The sequence below is a fragment of the Talpa europaea genome (assembly GCF_964194135.1).
Source record: "Talpa europaea genome assembly, chromosome: 12".
Lineage (NCBI taxonomy): Eukaryota > Metazoa > Chordata > Mammalia > Eulipotyphla > Talpidae > Talpa > Talpa europaea.
Window position 1 is genome coordinate 74,924,201 of NC_140079.1, and position 23,334 is coordinate 74,947,534.

At 43.7% G+C, this 23,334-nt stretch overlaps 1 protein-coding gene across 1 annotated transcript in view; it reads right to left on the reverse strand.

Annotated features, from left to right (window-relative positions):
• Nucleotides 1-23,334, reverse strand: part of GALNT17 (polypeptide N-acetylgalactosaminyltransferase 17) — a gene marked incomplete at both ends in the record, with an annotated part of 370,966 nt that overhangs the window by 85,022 nt on the left and 262,610 nt on the right. Inside the window, one exon of the mRNA XM_084249348.1 lies at nt 2,258-2,375. Coding sequence (XP_084105474.1) covers nt 2,258-2,375 — 118 coding nt within the window. The remainder of the gene's footprint in view (nt 1-2,257; nt 2,376-23,334) is intronic.

The window sequence follows — 23,334 nt, forward strand, 5'->3', positions numbered from 1 at the left end:
AAAAAATCAGAGAAGGATCATGTGTGCATAAGAACATTTTGCCACTTAAGCATCAGATTTAATTTGTATAAATGTCTGTGTGTTACACTATATGAAAATTGTGTGTGTGTGTGTGTGTGTATTACATAAAACTGATTTTTTTTCAAGGAGTGGGCATGGCTTTGTTAATGATATATTCACCTATCTGTGCTCCTAACAGTATAAACTGAAAGAAGGAACTGTCTGTAAAACAAAGCCCCTTGTGTAGATTACTTCATGAGAAAGGAGGCCCTTGCAGCTCCTGGGACCAGACACAAGCAAGTGAAGTCAAGGATGAAGTAGGCGCTGGTCGCTAGGGGGCGACATGCAGCCTGGGAGGGAGGAGAAAAGGCTCACTGTGGCCTGCCGAGCCTTGAAGGGCACCTGGAGGAGGGCCTGGGAGGATGTGGACCCTCACTTGGTTCCTGATGGCCAGGAAGTTGGCTAAGGTGGGGTGTAAAGCAGTGGTCCTCAAAATGGGCAGGTAATAGGATCACCTAGAAGGCTTGTTACACAGGTGGCTAGACCCCCTTCTCTAGGCCCAGGACTTGTAATTCATTGGGTCTGAAAAGGGTCCAAGAAGGTGCATTTGTAACAAGTTTCCAGGTGAGGTCAAACTAAGGATACTGTAGACAGTGTCTACGTGGACCCTGAGCCCAGCCACCATTTGCTCAGGTGAAGTTCCCACTAGGCATTTGTTCAATCATTAGCCTAACAGATACCTACAGAGTCATGTACCAAGCACGGTTCTACAAGCTTGGGATGATGCAAAGGTGGGCACCACAAGGATAGGGGTCCCCTAAAGTTTGCAATCTGGTGCAGGGGATATAGAAAAAGAACACATGATATGCAAATACATTCTCCGGCATGCTAGGAGTTGATGAGTGCATGTGGAGGGGGAAAGCAGAGCAGCCCAGGAGGGATGGGAAGATGGGAGCAGGGTGGAAATTTAAGTAATAGGCCAAGATCAACATGTTGGGTGCAGATCCTTTCCTTCAGTGAAGTTCAAAACAGATGTGTGGCAAATATGATAGAATATTCACGGACTTCTTAATTGCTGGGGTTTACAAAGAAATGCTATACAAATTCCATGGAGACAAGAGGCCAGCCTTAACTTGACAGCACAGGAAGAAGAATATTCTTTCTTTCAATGAGTGATTTTAGGATCCTGGGACTTAGCTCATACAACCTGGATGTTCATCCATGAAATTATGAGTACTAGAACCCTTTCATTCATAGATCAGTCTCAAGCACACATAAGGAACTCAAGGGGTGGCAAATCAGACATAGGGAGCAGACTGACTAGAGGTAAGGGTTCTTCCCTGGGTATCTACCTGGTAGAACAAAAATGAGGACGTAACAGAGGAAGGAGGAAGAAATTCAAGAAACTTTAAATCTTACAATTGTGTCCTGAGTTGTTTCTAACCAGCCTAGTTCCCAGAGATCCACATATGCAAAGGTTCAGGACAGGGGGTAGAGGACCCAGAGAGCCCAGCTGGGTGTCCTCCCAGCACCCACTCTTTAAGGTGTAGAGGAAGCTTCACGAGGCAGGAGCAGCAAGCCCACTGCTAAGTGGTTACTGGGGCCGAAAGGAGCACCCCCATCTTTCCCTGGGTTCATTTATCTTAACTGTAAAATGAAGGCACTGAAGTACATACATGATTTTTAACTTTTTTTAGTGGAATTCTTTTTTCAAACACATTCTTAAGAAAACCGTGCATATGAAACATCTAAGTGGGTTTGATCTGGGCTGGGGGACCAGCAAAAGGCCCATTCAGTGTCCTCCTCCTTCCCTGCCTGCATCATCCTCTCCTAGAAGCATTTCCAAGAAAGGGAGGGTCCTGCAGACCATGTCCCTCTCTCCTCTGTCACCTATGAGTCTATGATACACGTACTGTCAAAATAGATAGGATGAAAATGTTAATTAAGGAGATAATTTAATTTTCGGGAAAAATTAAGGAGCAATTGAAACTGGATGGGAGTGGGAGGCAAACTCTTTAACTACTTCTCAGACTGGTGCACCCAGTAATGGAACAAACTTGTTTAGAGAAGGGAAATGTCACTTTCTTCCACCATCTAAGCAGCAGTGGCAAGCCTCCTAGAACATCCTCATGAGTGGGGTGGGGTGTGTGAATCTGTCATTAACCAGCTAAAGAAGCTTTAATACGCATTAAGGATGACCAGGCAGGTCTTTTCACAAATGTGAACAGCCATGTGTAAAAAATACCATGTCACCAACCTTGATTCCAAGTTCGATATTTTCTCCTCCATATACATCCATGCCCGGGTCCAGAAGACCAATTTCACCAAAGAACTTCCTGTTGACCACAAAGGAGCAGCCAATCATGGCTGGCGTTCTGTAGGAAAGAGAAAGAAGCTGAAGTCAGGTGGTATGTATCTACAAGGGAATATTATTCAGTCATGAAAAAGAAGGAATCCTGCCACTGTGACTTTGAGGGCATTACGCTAAGTGGGTATAAATCAGACAGAGAAAGACAAATTCTGCATGTTCTCACTCACATGTGGAATCTACAAAAGCCAAACTTGTAAAAACAGTGAGTAGATTGGTAGTTATGAGGGGCTAGGGAGTGAGGGAATTGGGGAGATGTTGGTAAAATGGTACCAACTTGCAACAAGAAGATGAGTAAGTTCTGTAGCTCTGATATACAGCATTATGATTATACTCAGCAATATTGTATTCTCTATTTCAAGGTTGCTCACAGAGTAGATCTTAAACGTTCTTAAATCTGAAATAATTATGTGATGTGAGGGAGGTGGTTAGCTAATGCTGTGGCTGTAATCATATTGCAATACATAAATGTATCCAATAAACACAACACATACCTTAAACTTACACAGTGTTACATGTCAATTGTATCTCAATTAAAAGAAAATGAAGTACCAAAGTCACAAACACCACCATAACGGGTGCTGGGTTCTACTCTGGCAAATCCACACTTCCCTTCTCAAGTCCTCACCCCTTCTCTCCACAAAACTACATTTTAGCTTGAGGGAAACCAGAGGACCCAAAGCATCTAGGGATGACCCAATTCCTTCATAGCTTGCACAAGATCAGGTCTAAGACATCCTGTGTGTCTGCAAACATGGAAACCGGCTCTCACTGCACTTCTGTTGACAGTGGTGTGACAGGATGGGCACCCATGGAGCTTTCCAAAAAGCTTAGGGGTAAGGAACATGATTCAGCTGCCTCGGGAAGGAGACGAGCTCTACAAGCTGGGAGCAGAAGGGAAACTGGAAGGGGTCAAACCTCCAAGTTCTCATGGGAGAAAGAGGATCAGGTTGCTGGTCCTGAACCGGCAGAGAAACCTCAGGGGACAGTCGTGAACCACAGAGAAACCTCAGCCCACAGAGAAGGGACACTGAGAAGGAGAGATGAAAAGTATCTCTAGGGTGGCCATAAAGTCAGGAAACAGATTAGCATTCTGTACACATATATATTGATCCCCTTGATTATTTCTTCTAAGGTAGGCCAGAGGGACAAGTTGACTCAGTTGCATCACAGATGCAAGTGCAGGAATGGATGGAAATGCTGCATTGATCTACCATGTTTGCTGCAATTTTGTAGGAAACATGAAGCCATGTACTGCTAATGAGAGACAACACATTGAAACACATTACAAAGCATGCTGTATTCTATTGTGTTACATCATATATTGTAGTGTAGTATCAACAAGTCCTTCATTATGTCTTTTTAATCTCTGCTTCCAGACTTTATAGGTAATCTTGTATAATTCATGGAGCAAATATTTTTTCAGCACATACCACATCTGAGGCATTTTACTGGTGCTATAGAGGGTAGAGTAATACCCAACAGGCTTCCTGCATTCAAGAAAATCATAGTCTTATTATTGGGGCCACTTACTGAGCAATCACTATATGTCAAACACAAGTACAATGCACTTTCCATGCACTGGACCCTTGAATGTCAGACCTACCTCCAGTCCTGTGAAAGAGGCAGGACCATCCCCATTTAGGAGCTGAGGCTTATTGAGACCTAGTGACCTGCTCTGAGCTCAGGACCCAGACAACTTCAAAGCTCTTTTTTTTTTTTAAGATTTATTTTTATTTATTTATATATACAAGAACTGGGGTACAGGCCAGAGTTGTGGGGGGTTTGAGGATTCACCAGAGACAAAGTGGGAGCAGAACAGGCAGATCTATTGAAATATACTGTTGAGGGGAGAAGTGGGTGAGACAGGAGAGGTCTGTTGTGCCATGTGGGTCAGCAACCTGGCTGGGGATTGAACTCATGTTTCAGTGGCTGGCAATAGCTTGATAGCACTGGGACTTGAACCCAGTGCCACCAGGGAGACCCGATTTCAAAGCTCTTGACTTTGGTTCTGCTGCTTCACTATACTTGTCAGAAAGGACTTAATGGAGAAGCTGACAAAATCTCATACCACCAAAGGCAGAAAGGCTCTAAATATGCTTTTCTGGGCAAAAAATTCATGTCCCACAGGGGACCCAATGAAATTCTGCTGTGGTGGCCACAGCTATTTGGTGCAATTTCCATGGACTGAACTGCAGACCTCCCTTAGATTACCATTGCTGCCTTCTTATTTTGAGCTTGATTTTGATTGTAATGTCCAGATTTTTGACTCCAAGGAAGATGTCTTGGTACACATGGGGAGGCAGTAGTGGAGCATAGTTTAAAGCTGGTGCTGCCATGGAAAGCTGATTTTGTGTTAAGGTAGCACAACCCCATTAAAATAGGTGCAATGTGCCAGGGGGCAGAGCAGGTGCTCAATAAACAATGTCTTTTGCCCTCCTGTTCTGAGGCCCAGCCATGCTTTTTAAGAAATCTCACGCCAATGCCACTATGCATGGGATGCTGTCCCCTACTGGTGCAGCTGTGCCCCCAGCTCTGCCAGGGACAGCAACTCTTCACTGTCCTCATCTCCTCCAGCCCTTGGTCGCTGTGGGGGAAGCAGTCCACAGCTTTTGGGCTAGCACATGTGAGCCTATCCTCTGGCCTCAGCTAACTGAACCAGGAATGAACCCAGATCCCCAAATGAGCCAACTGAAGTATGCTTTTCCCCAAAGCTTGGAATTGAGACAGTGCTGGGGACCAGAGCTGCAGTTCCAATCATCTGTAGAACTCAGGCTGCCATTTGGGGGGCAGCTCGGTGGGTTGTACACTGGTATGATTGAGAAAGTAAGGAGGCAGCTGCACAGGGGAGGGGAGGGCATGGGGTGGAGGGCTGCAGGGTGACTTCAGTTTCCTACCTGCTGACGTATCATGTGAGAGCTCCTGCATCTTTGTGGTTTAACCTCTTGACTTAAATCTGTTTTCCTTAAACCGTGTTAGATGGGCTCTGCTTGTTGCAACCACATGGTGTCAATGGCACATGCATCCCCTCCCTACCTCTGATCTGGGGGAGGGCAAGTATGTTATCACACAGCCAAAAGAAGCCAACTACAGGGGTAATTCCCCTGGGAAAGGCAAAAGCCAGTACCACCCTAGTAAAGGAGAAATGCAGGAGAGGTCTGTGCGCCATGTGGGACCCTCGCCCGGTGGCCGGGGATCGAACCAGCACTGCATAGGCTGTGGGCAGCTTTGCAATCCAGCGCTCAACCATTGTGCCATCGGGGAGGCCCTAGCATGATATTTTTAAGGTTCATCTATGTTGTCACATGTGTCAATCTATCATTCCTTTTTGTGGCTAAATAACATTCCACTGTTTTTTATATACCCCATTTACATTGTATTATTTACCACCTTTGCTTATCCATTTACTCATTGGTGGACATTTGGGTTGTTTCAATCTTTAGGTGATTATGAATAATAGTACTAGGAAAATGTAAATATAAATTGTTGTTAGAACATCTGTTTTCAACTACTTTGGGTGAATATGCAGCAATGTGGCTGGAGCAGATTCAGGGAGGCAGAGGGGCCCTGTCTGTGCTGTCTGTGGAGGAGGCGGCACGAGAGCAGCACTGGTGTCCACTCAGTTTTCTATAGAACAGTTACCCAGCACACAAAAAAATTTGGATAAGTGTAACAATCTCCCCTAGTCTCCCCCAATGTTAGTGCCTGAACATTCCCAATCCTAAATGCAGGTATAATTAAGATCCTGCCCCAAGAGGCTATACTTTCTAACCTCTGGAGGCAAGTGGGCAGTTAAAAATCACAGGATATATGAATATAGTCAGTCGACATTCTTGAAGAGGTGGCTTTGGGCACAGCTCCATGGGTGAAATGCCAGTCTCAGAAACTGGCACAGGGCCTAGCTGCATCAGCATCGCCAGGATGACTCTTCACAAAGTGTTGGTCCCGGGGTGGGGCCCTGAACCAGGGAACAGATTTACAAAGACAGGACTCAGGAATGTGTGCTTGTCCGAGCAAAGCCATCCTGGGGAGCCATCACCCAGGAACTGTCTGGTCTTGAGAGCAAACAGCATAGCTCTCTAGTTTCCCCTTGTACTCCCAGGAGCCAGCGCCTGGACTGACAGGGATAGATCATCCCAGATATTGTAGAATAAACGAGAGAGCAGCAGATCTGGGCAACTGCCTCGGCTGGGGAAGGGCTTGACCAGTCTCAGGGACGAACTGGCTGAAGTGACTCAGAAGCCAAGGGCAGAAGGAGAACTGCTCTAGGGAGGAAAGGAGAGAGGAAGAAGGAGAGATGGGCAGGGAGGACGAAGGGACGAAGAGAGAGGGAGAGGGAGGAGAGGAAGGGTCAGAGGCAGGTGGATTGACTGTCAAGGAGGGTGGACAGGCCGCGTCTTCCTTCCAGGTCCCACTCACACTGCCCTTTGGGAAACATCTTTGTCTGCCAGGCAGCCTGATATTTTAATGTAACTGCCTTTATCTGGATGGTATTTTCCGGCAGTGGAGGTGAGGAAAGGAGAATGCAGTGTGAGTCACCCTGGGTCCCCTATCTGCTGGTGACAGCTCTGCGAAGCATATTCGACCAGGTTCCATATCAGAAATCTGGGGTTCCTCATGCCAGACGCGAGAGGTCCCCAGGTGCTTCCTCATTAAAGCTGGACACAGCTGCTGCCCAGGCTGACACAAGGGCCCGTGAGAGGCCAGTACAATGGGCCTCTGTCTGCCTCCTGGGTGGGCTGTCAAACCTGAGGGTGAAGGGCAGGAGGTCCTAGTGCAGCAGAGACGTGGAATGAAAGCGTGAGTCATCGTTGCTGTTGGTGGCTATAAAAAGGTCCTCTAAAGGCCATAATCAAAAACCTGCTACCATGTCAAGAAGCACGTATGGGAGCTCTGTTCAATGTCTGTGTTGTGGCCAGGTTGTGCCCACCAGGGATGGCGGAAGGAGAGGCTGGAGGGGCCTGCACACTGGTCTCTGGGAGGCAGCCTCTCTGCTAAACCAAGACCCCAATCCTGCAGGCCCAGGGCTCCTGGCAGGTGACTAATGTCTACCTAGTGAAGCTGGGGACTAAATCATTAAAAGACAGCTTGTCCACACCTCAGCCAGCCAGCATGCTGGAGAGGTCACAGTGAGCAGCTGTCCTAGTGGGAGAAGCAGGTCTCCCACAAAAAGCCACCGCCTGGACTTTTCTGGGACCTGCTGTGCAGGTGAAAAGGATCCCTGCTGTGCAGGGGAGCAAGACTCATCCTCACATTCAGTAGAAGTGTGAAGTGCAGCCTTCCCTCTCCAGTGCCACCTGTCCAGCCACGCCAGCCACAGTTGATAGCACTTGAAAGCTGATGAGATCCTGAATGTGAGCCTACAGCCTCATTCTTCAAACTCCACTGCGATTACTATCATTAGTGCAAACATTTCAATTCAAAATCATTCAAAAAATGATAATCATATTAAGGGATCTGCCAAAGCCTAATGGCTCCATTACAGAGGAGAAGAACAGAAATTAAAAATAATCACTTTTATTGTTGCTATTACACAGAATATATGCAACACACACAATGGTTCCAGCTGAGAGAGGAGAAAGGGAGAGAGAGACGACCCAGGAGGATGGCAGCCCTGGAGCTCTCCGCCAAGGTGGGCAAAGGGCAAAGCTTCCTCAATGTTAGTGCTTCCGCTTCTCACAGGTGACAAAGGTGACAAAGTCTGTGTTCTAGGTATTTCCCCTCCTAATTGGCTACCAATTCTCTCCTCAATTAAGGAGAAGTTCTTGGTTCTTGTACTCTGCCCTGTGGATTCCAGGACCTGGCCATACTGGGCTAGACACTGGTCAGGAATCACATCCCTCCTTGCGGTTAGGTTTCCTTCCCATGAGACCACCTCTATCTACACAAATTCTACCCACCCTTCAAAGCACATTTCTTCCTTTCTGAAAAAAAAAAATGTCACAAATGATATGGGATATCTTATATGGAATATAACTCAACGAAACTTGAAAACAAAAATTCATCTCTCCCTTCTGCTAAACCATGTCTATTTACCATTCTTCTCTTTTAAGCTCATGCTCTCAAGTATCCATGATCTACCCATCCTCCTAACCCACTGAGACCTCTGATACACAGGCCCTGACACCTTGACAGTGGATTCCCTCCCCTCCATCCTCTGTACCCTCCTCCCCAGCTCAGAGCCATGGTCAGTGGTGGCAAGGGTGCTTTGATATCTGCCTCTCATGTTGTTCTCAGCTGGCAAAACCTAGTGCTGATAAACACATTTGCCTACACCACACCTGCATCACACAGTCAGACACAATTAAAGAAACATGTAGCCCTGAGAGCTGATTCTGCTTTAAATCTAGAGCCACGAGTCTCCAGTGGATCCTCAGTGCTGCCCTTCACTTTGGTTACAGGTTCTGAGTGTCTTCTCCTTGCTCTCCCAAAAGTCTCTGTCACACCTTTCCTGCCTCCTCAAACCTCCAATGCCTCCTCCTTCTCGCTCACTCTCACTTGCTTCCTACTAGCCTAACAAAGAATAGAAAGAGTGTCTCTACCTCCCATAGCCATTCACTTAGTACCTGCCATCTGCCTTCCTTTCTTTTGTGATAACTGTCCATGCTCTGAACTGACCCAACCCCTCCGCCTGTACTCTCTTACTTCTCAAGGACCTTGCTCCAGCAATTCCTCCTCCCGCGCATACACCTGTATTAACTGCATTATTATTTTCTGTATTCGTGGTGCTTTGGTATCTGGGCTCTTGCTGGGTGGAGAGGTCGTCCCCTCCCAGGGCCAGCCAATTCTTAGAGACAGCACGAGACCACTGGGAAGCATGACTTCCTATGAAATCTAACCACTCCAGAGTCCACACTCCAACCATATCCCTCTCTGGCTTTTCCATTCCATGAGGCAATGCCTCTTTGTTCCGATCATCCCAGGGACAAGTACCGGGTCACTAGACAGTTCTATGCCCCTGAGCTTACTGAAATTATTCCAATTACTCAGTCCTAAACCTTCACCCTTCTGGGTACATTTCAGAACAACACTGTACATCATCGGCTTCCCTTCTGGGCTGGATCACTCCTGGCAGCTTCCATAGCTTGTAAATCCCTCTCTTGACCTATTTCCCTTAATGCTGCCCTCTCCTTACTTTTGCTCCCTCTTACAGCAAAACTCTTTTAAGAAGCTGTCTATACCCTAATGCCTCTGATTCTTCTCTCCTAAACTCAGACAGTCAGGCTTTCGCCCACACCACTCCACGGCAAGTGCATTTACCAAGGTCAGAGATGACCCATCTTCCTAAGTCCAGCAGTTGATGCTCAGTCATCAAGTGTGGCCTCCTGGATGCCTTTGACACAGTGGATCCTTTCCTTTCCTTAGAAGCATGATCTCACTGAATGTCCAGGACACCACATTTGCCTGGTTGCCTTCCTGGAAGATCCTTCAATCTCCTCAACTGATGTTCAAGGCAGGAGAAATCTAGGCAGAGTCTGATGATCCTGTCTCTTCTCCATCTACACTCTGTGTTGATCTCATTTGCTCTCATAGCTTTCAATACCATTTATCTTCCAACAGTTTCCAAATTTACACTCCATTCTGAGTCCTTCCTCTGACTTCCAGTCTGGTATATTCAACTATCCTACTCAGTATCTCCATGATGTCTAAGGGATCCCTCAAATATGGCTGAAATGGAATGTTTAAGCTCCCTCCCACTCAAACCTGCCCCACCATAGTCTTTGCTGTCTTAGGTATTGTCAATGCTGTTCTTTCAAATGTGGAGGAAACAATCTTAGTGTTGGCCCAGGTCAGAAAATGCTAATGGCTTTAACTTCAAAACAAATCTGAGTTTCTGACAACCTCTCACCACTATCATTACCATCACCTAGTCCAAGCCTACTAGCTGGTTTCTGCTTCCACCTTTGTTCGCCTTCAATCAACTCTCAACACACAGTATCCAGAATGCTCTATAGAAACATAAATCAGATAAGGCTAAGTCTCTGTTAGAAATCCTACAATGATTCCTCATTTCCTTCAGAGGACAGCTAGGGTCTGTCTCATGCTGGCCCACATGGCTCTGCCTAGACACTGTATTCCTGGGGATTCTATGATCCCCTCTCCCTGAATCTGCTCCAGCCACATTGCTGCATATTCACCCAAAGTAGTTGAAAACAGATGTTCTAACAACAATTTATATTTATATTTTCCTAGTACTATTATTCATAATCACCTAAAGGAAACAACCCAAATGTCCACCAATGAGTAAATGGATAAGCAAAGGTGGTAAATAATACAATGTAAATGGGGTATATAAAAAACAGTGGAATGTTACTTAGCCACAAAAAGGAATGATAGATTGACACATGTGACAATATAGATGAACCTTAAAAATATCACTCTAGAGCCTCCCTGGTGGAGCAGCGGTTGAGCGCTGGGTTGCGAAGCTGCCTGCAGCCTCTGCAGTGCTGGTTTGATCCCCAGCCACCAGGTGAGGGTCCCACATGGCGCGCAGACCTCTCCTGCCGCCCGCTGCTTGCCTCAGCAGTGTACTTTGTCAGTCTGCCTGTTCTGTTCCCCACTCTGACTCTGGTGAATTCTCTCACCCTCCTGTGCTTCTGACTGTACCCAGTGCTTGTATAAATAAATAAATAAATCTTAAAAAAAAATCATGCTAAGTTATAAAAGCCAGACACAAAGGGTTACATAGTTCATGATTTGACTTATATGACATGTCCAGAATAGGTAAATCCGTAAAGAATAAAACAGATTAGTGCATTCATTCCAGAAGCAGGAGGGAGGAGATAGTAAGGAGTGATTGTTGAATGGGCACAAGGTTTCACTGTTGGGTCTTAAAAATTTGTGGAAGGACATAAGTGGTGATGTTTGAACAAAATTGTGTTACTGAGTTGTACATTTAAGATGTTTAAAATGGTTAATTGTATGTGTATTTTACCACAATAAACAATAAGTAGCCATTGATAAAAACTCTCAAGTTTGCTTTGATTGTCATAGTGTATTATAAATTGTGAATCCCAAATTTCCAGTCCCCATTGGAATGGTGGATCTGTTACCTCTATTCATGGAGACAAATTTAGAAGTCTGTAGATTAGGTCCCCAAATATTTCAGTTGTATCCCCAACACAATACTTTTAATCTGGATAAAAGGCACAAGAACCACAGTCCTCACGCTAGGCGGTGGGGAGACACTCAGCCTCAGGGCTCAAGGAAAGCACACTAATATGTAAGTCCTGTGTTCTCCTGGGCAGTCACCCTCCCATCTGTGACTTAGCTTCTTCACCAGTAAACTGGCACAGGATTGCCCTGGAGCTCCTGTGTATGAATTTGTGCAAATCCTGACCCCCGAGTACCACCAGCACCAGATACCAGATACTGACAGGTGGCACTGTGAACTTCTCTGGCAGCAGATAGCTTGATCAATCAACATGCACTTATTTCAGAGCATTTTGTTGCAATATCGTACATCGTAAATTCTTTCCCACCATTTCCTAATAAGTACGACAAGTGCCTGATGTGGAGGTTGCCCTTCCTCCAGCACTCCCTGGCACAGGAATGGCCCTGAGAAACTGACCGAAAGATGGCAGGAAAGAGAGGAGAACTGGGCTGGTACCGCCTCACTAGGGCCACACTGCCCGGAGAAAATGAACGAGCATCTGGTGCTGCCTTAGGACAATTCGTAATTATCTCTAAACATCAAAGCCGCTTTCCTAGTAGATCATCTTAGCTCCATTTTCTGTCTGAAGAAACCGAGGGGAGAGGCTAAGTGATCTGGTCAACGGCGGACATGTGCCAGTTAAGTGAGGAACTGGGCATGTCTGACTCCACACTCCTTCTAGGTATCCTGCTACCTCCAGAGAGAGATATTTAAAAATTGGCCACAGCTAAGCGCTCTTGCACTGGGTGGAATAAGTGGTCCCGCTTTGAAGATTTCTGGGAACTTGCAGCTGCTAAACACTAAAAATACAATTTTTGGGGAAGGAGCTGGCTGCTTGCATAGAATTCTCAACTGGCACAGTAGCGTAATTTAATACTCAAAGTTCCATTTGCCTCTGCTATACATATAAATACCAAAAGGGTAAGTACCACTGCCTTTTTAAAAATCAAATGCTGTATCCAGCACACAAATATCTCACAAGAAAATAGGACCCAAAGGCCAGTGTTTCGCCTGTTAAATGGAGGTAGCACTTTCCCTTCTGTTGCTGAAAAGATAATTCACGCTGAAACAACAACTTCCTCCAGATTGGGAAGGGAACTGTCTGCGTATTAAACATCTTTCCTTGTGGAGGATAAAGAAAACGCTCATCTCTCTGGAGTGTGATTTTTCACAGATGCAGAGAATGCCAGTGGGGATGAAGTCGCCAGTCTCCAGCGCATTTCCTTGGCTGACTGATTTTGCCCGGGCTTGTTTTAGTCAAACAAAGACCATATCGGAACTCTCCAGTAAGATGTTTCCTACAAGTAATTTTCTCAGCATAACACTTTTGTTCTTTGCTAATCATATTTCCTTTAGGCTTGAGAAACTGATTTACAAACAATACTTTGAAGATGATTTTTGTGGAAAAGCACAAAGTTTCCAAAGAAGTAACACATTAAACGATTATCAGCCAGTTTTCATACACACACCCACACACACCCACACACACCCACACACACCCACACACCCCCACACACACACACCCACACACACACACCCACACACACAAACACACTCGTATTGTGGAGATGACCGAAAAATCACAAAATTAAAATTAATAAAAGGGACATCAAAGCATGTCAGAGGCCATCAAGAGAGTAAAACATGCTCACTAAGCCCGACTGCATAAACCACCTTCCAGGCACCAGCATCCTGATACTTGGATTTAAGGAGGCGAGAGAGACAGCGCGAGGCCTCCCCTGAGACTGATAAACACAATCGGGTTTTGGATTCAGAGAGGACAATAGGTTTTTCTTTTACTAGCATGCAGACATCCCTCCTTGTGTGCGTTTTTCATCCCCCCTTTAAAGAATTTTTTTAGTTTAACTTTATAGGAGGCATTTCTGCTTATATAAATTTTATATTTTTCCCCCAACAGTGCTAAACTGTGAGGTGGAGCTCCTAGGTCACAATTCACTAAGGACCTTAAAGAAAACCTTGCTCATTTGCAGGTAAAACTCTGCTTATGGCTGAGTGAATTCTTTAACTCTGTGTGTATGAGGGACAAAAATATGCCACCCCAAAATATGCTGGATCTACATTTTCTGTTGAGCTCTGGGGGTAAGTAGGTAAAGAAGGAAGACTAGGAACTTCTCAGAACCTACACCAAACCCTAAAGTTTATTTTTTAGACTCATTCCCTTTACTCTGGCACTAGTATGTTAGATTAGGAGACCTTATCACCCCGGTAGAAATTATTCCTCTTACACTGATATTGCACATCTAAACACATATCCATCTAAATGATCAGTTTGGGCATAAAATCCTTTTTAAAAACCCTTCAAAATAAGGTATTTAAGATCTGTCTTCTCTCAACATGGATTCTTCCTCCCTGCCTTATACTTAGGATTCCTCTGCCCCACCCCACTGGTCCTACCTGCATCATTCCTTGCCTTTTCAAGTTCTAAAGTCCTAAGACAGAGACACAATAGATCTTAGTTTAAAACTTTATAGGTTAAATATTCTTTAATGTCTCATCAGGAGGTTAAAGGTTGGCAAAGGGTTGACTTCATGGGAGGGGCTATGAAGGCTGGATGGAGGTTGCTGTGAAAGAAGATAAATACAGGCCAACTTCCATAAGGGAGTGTACCAGGAATACATACTCTCCTTAACCCTTTCAGTGGAGAAGGCAGAGGTTAAGTCTGCAAACCTCTGTCTACTTTGCTCTGGTAGTTTCCTAACTGCTGAACTTCCCTTCTCCCAAGTCCTATGTCAAAGCCAAGCTATTTAAGAGTTTAGTTTGAAGTCACATGCTGAGTTACACAGTCAGGTTGGATATCTTTCAGGTGTATAGGAGGTATACATGCTGGTATTAAACTTTTTCTTTTTGACTTTTTGTCTTATCAGTCTGTCTGATGTTTGTCTGATTGTTTGCGAGTCTAGAAGAACCCAGAAGGGTATGGATGATTTCCTTTAGGCCCTAAAATATATATATCTATATATGTGCATAAGTGTCTGGTTAGCTGACTTATGAGATAAAACACAGGTTAGGTAAATGTATAGGGTAGCGAAAAAGGGATAAAATGAGTTGGCAAGCTACTCTGCCTCTTTCTTTCCAGCCACAGAACTCAGAATTTTTTTTATAGACAAATATTTAGAATCAATTTGAAGGTAGGAACACCTACCTTTTGAAATTCTGGAAGCACAGTGCTACCCCTCTCCCCAAAACACTCAATTATCCACATTAATAGCTCTAGACTCTAAAACAATTTCATTTACGAAAGATTTATGGGAATTGCTTTTTGTTCCTATTTTTAAGAATCCAATACTAGCCTTGATTTTGCCTCTTGGATTATAAAGTCAAAACTATTTACTCTTTGGCCCTTTACAGAAAATGTTTGCTGAACTCTGTTCTAGAATGTGAGCTCTGGAGGGGAATGCAGATGCCACTACACAGAGCAACATCATACAAAAGCAGCTGGCAGGAAGGTAACTTCAAGAAGGAAGGCAAGGGACTCAAGGGCAGAGAAAGACTTGAAAGATGGAACAGCTCCCTTTTCAGCTGTACAAATGGGCAATCACAATCACCTCTCTCAACGCCCAGGGCTGAAGTGAGAACAAATCCGATAAAAGCTTCAGGCTGTACACTTAAAAATGGTATCAGCTCAGTGATACCTGGTCACAGTGGTATCCACTGAAGATGAAGGGTAGCAGGACAGGCCAACCTACAACATGGCCTTTTGGTGTAAGAATTATCTTGAGTGGGTTATTTTTAAGAAACCCCTGGTGGCGCAAGGGGTTAAGATGCAACCTATGAAGCTGTCCACAGCCACTGTGGCACGAGTTCGATCCCCCGGTCATGGAGCTACCCACACGGCACAGCAGACCTCCCCTGACTTGCCCGCTGCTCCCCTCAGCAGTGTATTCTAGTCAGTCTTCCTGTTCTGTTCCCTACTCTGTCTCTGGTGAATGCTCTTACCACTGCCACACACACTTCTGGCCTGTACCCCAGTTCTTGTATGTATAAATAAATAAATCTAAAAAAATAAAATAAAATAGAAGTAGCAGACTAAAGGAAAAGCTCTGAACTCCTGGAAGTTACCCTTTCAGAAGAGAATTTATATTTATAAGAGAAACTTGAATTTGTTAGGGCATACCCCTCAAGAAGATACCAAGAGAGAAAGATGACTAAATCTCTAGAAATTTTTATCAATCTCGAAGGACCCATTTTAAATCTACTAAGAAATCACCTTTTGTTTATAGTCCTTTTCCCGGTAACCTCCCACAACCAGACCAACACCCTCCCCAACAACTCTGCCTTGTCTTTAGCTGAACAGTGGTAGCCAGGGCCTTTCCAGGGAGTTAGTCAGTGTCCCTGGGTATCTCCCAAATAGACACAGTAGCTACACATATCAGTAAACTTTAGTTGGTCTTTGTCCTATCAATCTATCTTTTTTATAGGGGGTTCTCAGCTAAGAACCTAGAAAAGTGGAGGGGAAATTATTTTTCCTCTCCTACAAAAGGAACAATATTGAGATTTGTGCATGGTGGGGAATTTTTCAGCTCAAGTTTTAGAATAGTCTACATAAATTCAGACCTGTGGGGTAAAATAAAATTAAAAGTAAGTAAATGAGGACAAGAGAACACAAATGAAATGAGAAAGATGGCACTAAAGGTGAGCTTAGTGCACTGTGCAAATTAATACATTTGGAGTGGTGAAGACCTGGAGAGGTAGCTGTCACTCATCACTCACTGTCACTTGCGGGCATTCAGCTCATTTGCACTGGTTCACCCTCATTTGCATGCAAAAGTAGGGAGGACAGCCTTATACTTCCAAACAGGAAGAAGTCTACCTCCGGAAGAAGTCTACCTCCTATACCAAAGGGAGATTTTTCCTGCCTAGCAACAGCTCCACCAAGAAGTGCTACAGCCCAATCAGTGAGGAGCTGTCAACAGCTTAGACTCTGATTCTCCTCCATTGGACTTTCATTTAGAAAGAGCCCTCCAATCCCTTTTTTTCCTCTAGAAAAGGAAGTCCCCTCTTCTCAGATTTGCTTATGCCCATCATAGCCTGCATTTTCCAAATTATAATTCCTCTGCCATTCCCCCCAAAATCCATTTTCCTGGTAAAATAACTGGCTGCTTTATTTTTACAGATCACCCATATAAATGTTTGCTTAATAAAAGTGGGCCCCAAATTCAGCTCTAAGATCCCCCATAGTCACTGCAAACAGAACCACTGGAATGATCTGTATTGTCTAATAGAGTTTCAAAAAAGAAGTACAGCTACTTGGCCATGAAGACCCAAGAGAAATTTCTCTACCGAATAACTTGGTAAACAGTCTCCTTGCAACACCACTTCAGTAATACAACAAGCTCTGCAAATCTGTTTCTTCAAATACTCTTCAGCATTGCCCAGGGTGTTTACCCAAGTATGACATGATGAGAGCAATTGTTTCCAAGACCAAACTGAAGTCAAAGTAAGAACAAAGCTTTCTGGTGACCTTGCTTAGTTAAGGGTTAGATAACAGTGTTTCCTCCTAAATATGCCAAAGTGGCATATTGATTATTTTGAATTAAAGTTGCAGGAGAAACAGCTGAAACAAGAAACACATCCTGACTCTCTAAATCTCCCGTGTAAAAGGTACCCTTCCTTGCACCAGCAGGTACAGAGACATTCTTATTGCTAGAAAAACAGAATGCAGGGTTGAGCAGTTGCTGTTAACAAACTCTGCTTTGTTCCTTGCTAATTAGTGTTCAAGCCTAAAGTTTCTATGTTTCACAAATTTATTCCCAGTCTGAAAAAGGTGTATAAGCTGACTGCTTTCACCATTTCACAGGTTCTACACTCATGAGGCCTCTATTACAAAATTAATTCTTTTCCCTGCTAATCCAGCTTCTGCTCATTTAATTATGAGGCCAACCAGAAGGCGGCAAGGGTGGAAGGAAATTTTTTTCCTCCCTGACCTGACAGTAGTAAAACAGTTTTCAGAAAGTAGTCAAATAAGATAATATATTTTGAAATATATGAGTGGACTACTCTATTCTGAATATATTTCATCCAGATGCAGTCACTGCTTTGAGATGGGTTAAGATTGTCTGAGTTGGGAAGAAAAGAAGATGGTAATTTCAGTTGTGACTATAAAATCAGCTCTTGAAGTGACTTCTGCAACAGTCTCAAAGTCAGCATTTCAAGTATATAAAATAAGCACCAGAGAAAACTGTTTTCTAAATTCCAAATACAGCTTGACGTATGACAGAGGGTAGTCAGGCCAAGGCAAAGGGTGGACATTGTGACTACGCCATGGGTCTCCATGCTGGCTCACCTGGGGTCACTTGCTGGTTTTGAAAAATCACCTGTGCTCATTCCCAGGAACTGATTCCATTGGTCAACAGTTATATTTGATTTTTTAAAAAAAGGGCAACAAGGCTTGAGAACCGCTGACATATGGGATATTTCCAGTCCTTAAAGGAGGTTAATTCTTCCTGAATTGGGGGCAAAGTCAGAAGAGAGAGTAGAAAAGCAGAAAGAGATCTAAGGCCAGACCTTTTCTGAGGTAGTTTTAGCCAAGTTCTACCATTAAGGGTGTGGGGACAGAAATTCTGCAAACAGACTTGAGGTCAAGAAGGGCCCAAAGCTGATACTTTGCTTATTGCCTTGGTCTCTGTGGGAGGCAGAATGTCTTACAAGTGCCCATATAGCAGGGGCAGAAGTGGTAGAGCAATGTTTAGGCAGAAAGAAGGTCTACACAAGTGCTCCAGTGCCCACTGGGAGCCAGAGCTTGGCATCCAGGAAGTCTAGATGTTCCTGCATTCCCCAAGGGGGTGGTGATATAAGACTGAACAGGGTGGATCACAACAGGAGTCAGAGCTGGGGGCACAGAAAGAGACAGGAGGTATGAGACAAAGTAGCAGGAAGTTTCCAGAGATGAGACTGCAACCCAGTCACCTCCCCCTTGCATGGTGCAGTGCCAGCTCCTCCTGCTCCTAAGAGCTATTCAACAGGGGAAGCTGGAGAAGGAAACTCTTCAAGGGAGAAATGTCGTTTTTGCAAAGAATAGCCTGTTTAATCCCAATTTAACTAAGCAATTGATTTCAAAGAGATGGAGTTTTCAATTGGAAGAAATCGAGTTACCTTGAAATGACAAGATTAGTTTTCTTTTCCATCATCAGTGAAAATGAGGGCTAGAGAACAAATTGAATTGGAATATGGAAAAATAAAATCAACATTTTTTTTACATTTGACTTGCAACTACAATTTAAAACCTGCTACAGGTTTTAGAATACTTGTAAGAATGAATTGATTCTAAGACACCAACAGAAAACTAACAGAGAAAAAGCACAAGGGAGTCACATAAGGAAAACAACTTTTCTGGAAAGTAATTTAATATTTCTCATGAGTTCTAAAAGTATACATGTCTTAGACCTAGAAATTCCAAGCCTAAAATTTTATACTAGAAAAGAATAATGATTTCTGCTCCTATGTCATGTGATTTGGATAACTCTTCAGCCAAAAATAATGAAAGAACTTGGATAAAAGCATTTTAAAATCTTAATAAAACAATTAAAAATGAACAAAATAATATTATTGAGTTGAGATCTGGCTGAGACTGGAACAAAGAGAGAGAAGTCCCATGTGGATATGTTTCTGCTCAGAAGCATATACCAGACCAGAAAGGGGAATTGAGAGGCTGAATTCCCTTTTGAGTTTGTATTTATAGCAACCTTAAAAGACCTGGGAATTAAACAGTTGGAGTTCAGTGACTACGAATAATGGGAAATCTGTTAAAACAATCTCCATCTTTGGCTAGGATATAGAAGAGGCGTCCCTAAGAGCAATTATATCTTAGAAACCAACCTGCCTCCCCACAAACTGAAGCTTCAATTCATTGCATCTGGATGGCTCTGAGAATCTTGAATTTAGATTAAGGGTATCAGGGTGCTAGCACTTCCATGCTCCTGATAGAAGTAAACAGACCTCTTCACTAGAGGCAGATAGTATTACCCTAGGTTTCAAATTAGCTCTGTAAATAAATTTTCCAATACTACTTTTAACATATAATCAAAGGTAATCAGAAGCACCATGAATCACAATATGAAAAGTCAGACTTGTGGAAATAAAAGACAAAAGAAAAGGAGGCAAAAGACCTCTAGATATCAATGTTACTTGCAAAATGTCTATTTAGGAGATAAAAAACAAGTTTAAAAATTTAACAGGGAAATTATAAAGTGACACAGCAGGTCTGAAAAATATAAAAGAAAAGATCAAGAATTAGTATTGAGTAACTAAAGTTAAGAACTCAAAGGAGCACTTAACAGCAGATTAGACATAGCTGAACATAGTATTATTGAAATAGAATATAGGTGAGAAGAAATTATCAGCATGAAGTACAGTGAGATAAAAAGATGGAAAAGACATAACAGAGAATAGGTGATGTAGAGAATACAGTGATGTGGTCTGACACAGGCCTGTGAAATCCCAGAAGAAGAGAAACAAGCATAACAACCAAGAATGTCCCAGAACTAAGGAAATACAGAGAGATTCACTAACCCAACACATCTCAAGAAATAGAAGTAAAAAGAAATCCACACCTAGACACACCATATGGAAATAAAAAAGACAAAATCTTACAAGCAGAGGGGGAAATAAAGAGAAATAATCAGATTAAATTGTCTATATAAGGACTTTATTGAAGACATTTACCATTGAGAAATACTAAAAGACTTCTGAACTCAATGATTATAATTAAAATGCATATAATTTTGGCATATCACCATGGTAAGATAGATGCATCTATTAAGACATCATTATTAAAAATACTAAATGATTTAGGGAAATGTTCATGTAATAATACTAATGAAAAAAGTCAAAATACAATTGTATCTATGTATGATCATATATGTAATAATGGGAGGTCATAATGCTGAAATGTTGCCAATCATTGTCTACGGGTTGTAAGGCTATGGGTTACTTTTATATCTTCTTTAAATTTTTTTGCATGTTTATGCCATAATACTGTTGGCTTTTATAATCAGTAAAAAGGTTTTGATTATTTTCAATTAAAATACAACACCAGCGATCACTGTTGTTCTCAATTTCAAATTGGGGCCAGCAGTTATTTTGTATGTATTATCTTCTAATTATCATTTTTAAAAAATATATTGGGTTTTATATGTTGAAATATAGGCAGTAAATTTTATTACTTGATCAGGGTTAGTATATATTTGAGAAAATTACACTCTTTTCCAAAAGTCTCCATGATAATCCATCAACTTTTCCCTCTAAACCTCTTCTGTTCTCCCAAGAGAGCCATGTGACAGAATGGGGTTCTTTTTCTTCTTAAATTCTTCCAGGGCTTTGATATACCCTCCCTGCCCTTATTGAACCCTAGCACATATCTAGCTGGGATTACAGAAAAGGGTTTCTGCTAATGCAACTCAAGAAGGAAAAAAAATACTGTTTTAGTATAATAGACCATTAAGTCTGATAACATATTATCATAAGGTTTATATTAACACCTTTGCTCACTATCTTCTAGATTGTCAAAGGATAACTTCCTTCTACCCCTTCCCCAACCCACATGGGTCTATGTCTCTGGAGTTCCACTCAGGAATCAAGTCAAACAAAGGAGCAGGTAGCCAGAAGGAAGAACAACCCTGGTCAAGTAGATGTAGAGTGTGGGAGACACTGGAAGACCATGTGGAACACGGCCTCCCAGTGACAATGGCCTGAGGAAGGAGTTACACATGGAGGCCATGTGGTTTTGAGGACCCAGAGGCAGGCAAGGAAATTCTCTATATCCAGAACCCCCAGAAGCTCAGAAGCAAAAATGGATTCTCACATATCTTCATTTGCTTCCTGGCTCAGTGAAATTAAACTGTAAGTGAAGTTATTTCCTTGGAAGGCTGATTAGTTGATAATTACATGGAGATGTAGCACATGTAATTAAGCAATGCTCTACAGGAACAGGACTTTTGCTGACTTTTCTTTAATGAAGTCACTCCTTTCCAAAATGCCTGTTCTGAGGAAGAGGCCAGACACCACCTCTAAGCACAATGAGACCAGCTGGTTCTACTGCAGAATATCATCCAAAGCCCAAAATAGGGCCACCACTGAGAGCAAAGGCAGTCGCCTTCCAAAGGTCATGCCATGCTAACTTTCAAGGTATGAACCACACCTGCCTAATGATTCCCAAACTTCTAGGAAACCTTCAAAGTTCATTAAGTCTCACCCCTTCCCAATTTTCCAGACTCATTTTTTATAATTCCCTCTGTGAATCCTCGGCCCCTCATTCAAATGCCAAGGGTTTTAGTGCTTCCCATAACCCCCTGCTGTCTCGTATCCAAGTCCTCATGTTTTATGGAGTTAGCATTAGCCAGCTGACTCCATGAATCTATAGACTCTTTCAGCATAGCATAGAATACCCGTGTCTCTAGCATTCCCTTGGTGAATGTATTATTGTTTCTCATTATTCCTTTGTGTTCCATCCCACCCCAGCCTCCTGGATGGGGAAATGGCTGCTTTGCTTCTTTCCCAGTCCTGGGCCTTGTGTCCATCCATAGCTTTCAGCAATGGTGGAGCTTGAGTACCAAGACTCAGCCTTAATGGCTATGGTGACAGCATTGCATCCCCGCCATCTACATTCATCAAATTAGATACAGAAGAGCAGGATAATTCTGTCATGGGGCTTTGAGAAGAGGCTAGGAGGGAACAAGATACTAAGAACAGTACTGACTCATGATATATTGGGGGTAGTGGGGAGGGAGGAGAATGCTTGGCAGAGATGGAGCCAGGGAGAGCAGGCACAAGGCCAGGCTGTGCCTTGCAGCCCTGCTGGGTTGCAAGTTTAGAAGACAAGGCATTTTTCAGTGAAGAGATCAGACAATCCAAGTTCAGGGTCAGAGTCAAGTGCAGATCTAGAGGGAGGGATTACAGAGTGAAAATCAGAGCAGAGGTGCACTCACAAAGGCCTGATGGGCAGCTATTGCCTTGGCCAGATCTATGGGCTTTGGGTACTCCTCCTTATGCATCCACCTCTACCAGCCTCTGCTGCCCAGCTATACGGCAGTGACACTAAATGGGCACTAAATGTGCTCCTTTGCCACCAACACCTTCATAGCTCAGGTTTATCAAGTGCTTGGTGAATCTGAGGCACTGAAGCATTTACATGATCATTTAATCCTCCCCCAACCATAAAGTGGATACTATTAATATCCCAATTTAAAGATGAGGGAACTGAGGCACAAAGGAGGTAAATCGTTTTCCCAGCAGCAAATCACTGGTAAGTGGCGTAGGCAAGGCATGGCCACAGATCTCTCAGACCAGTCCATGGAGCCTGCTTGTCATGCTGCCCTCGTCACCAGCTTACCTCACCTGCGGGCAGGTCCTGGCCCTCTCTGGGGAGAACCGCACTGCTGGGAGCACAAGAAGAACCCATATGGTTCTGGCCCTCCCAGGCATGTGCTCCTGCAGGCAGATGCTTCCTACCCCACCTCAACTCCAGCACCTCCTTGTCTTTCCAGAAAACAACTACTTGCCACCAGAGACCAGGCCTCTGGTCCACATTCCTCCTGCTGGACCCACTACCTGCTGCTCTCTCTCTGAGACGTCAGGCCTCCCGAGATTCACAGCTCGTGCTGAGCCCTATGCCATCAGGGCACTGGGGAGTCAAGGGGGGGCAAAGGGTGTAGGGGAGTCCAGTGCCACTGTTACTCAAGACCCACTTAAAGTTGTGGGCTGGGGTATCCCCAAGACCATCCCCAGGATCTGATCATCCATCGGGAACATCATAGGACTTAGCACATAACTTGTGAACGACGGGTTAATCATAGCC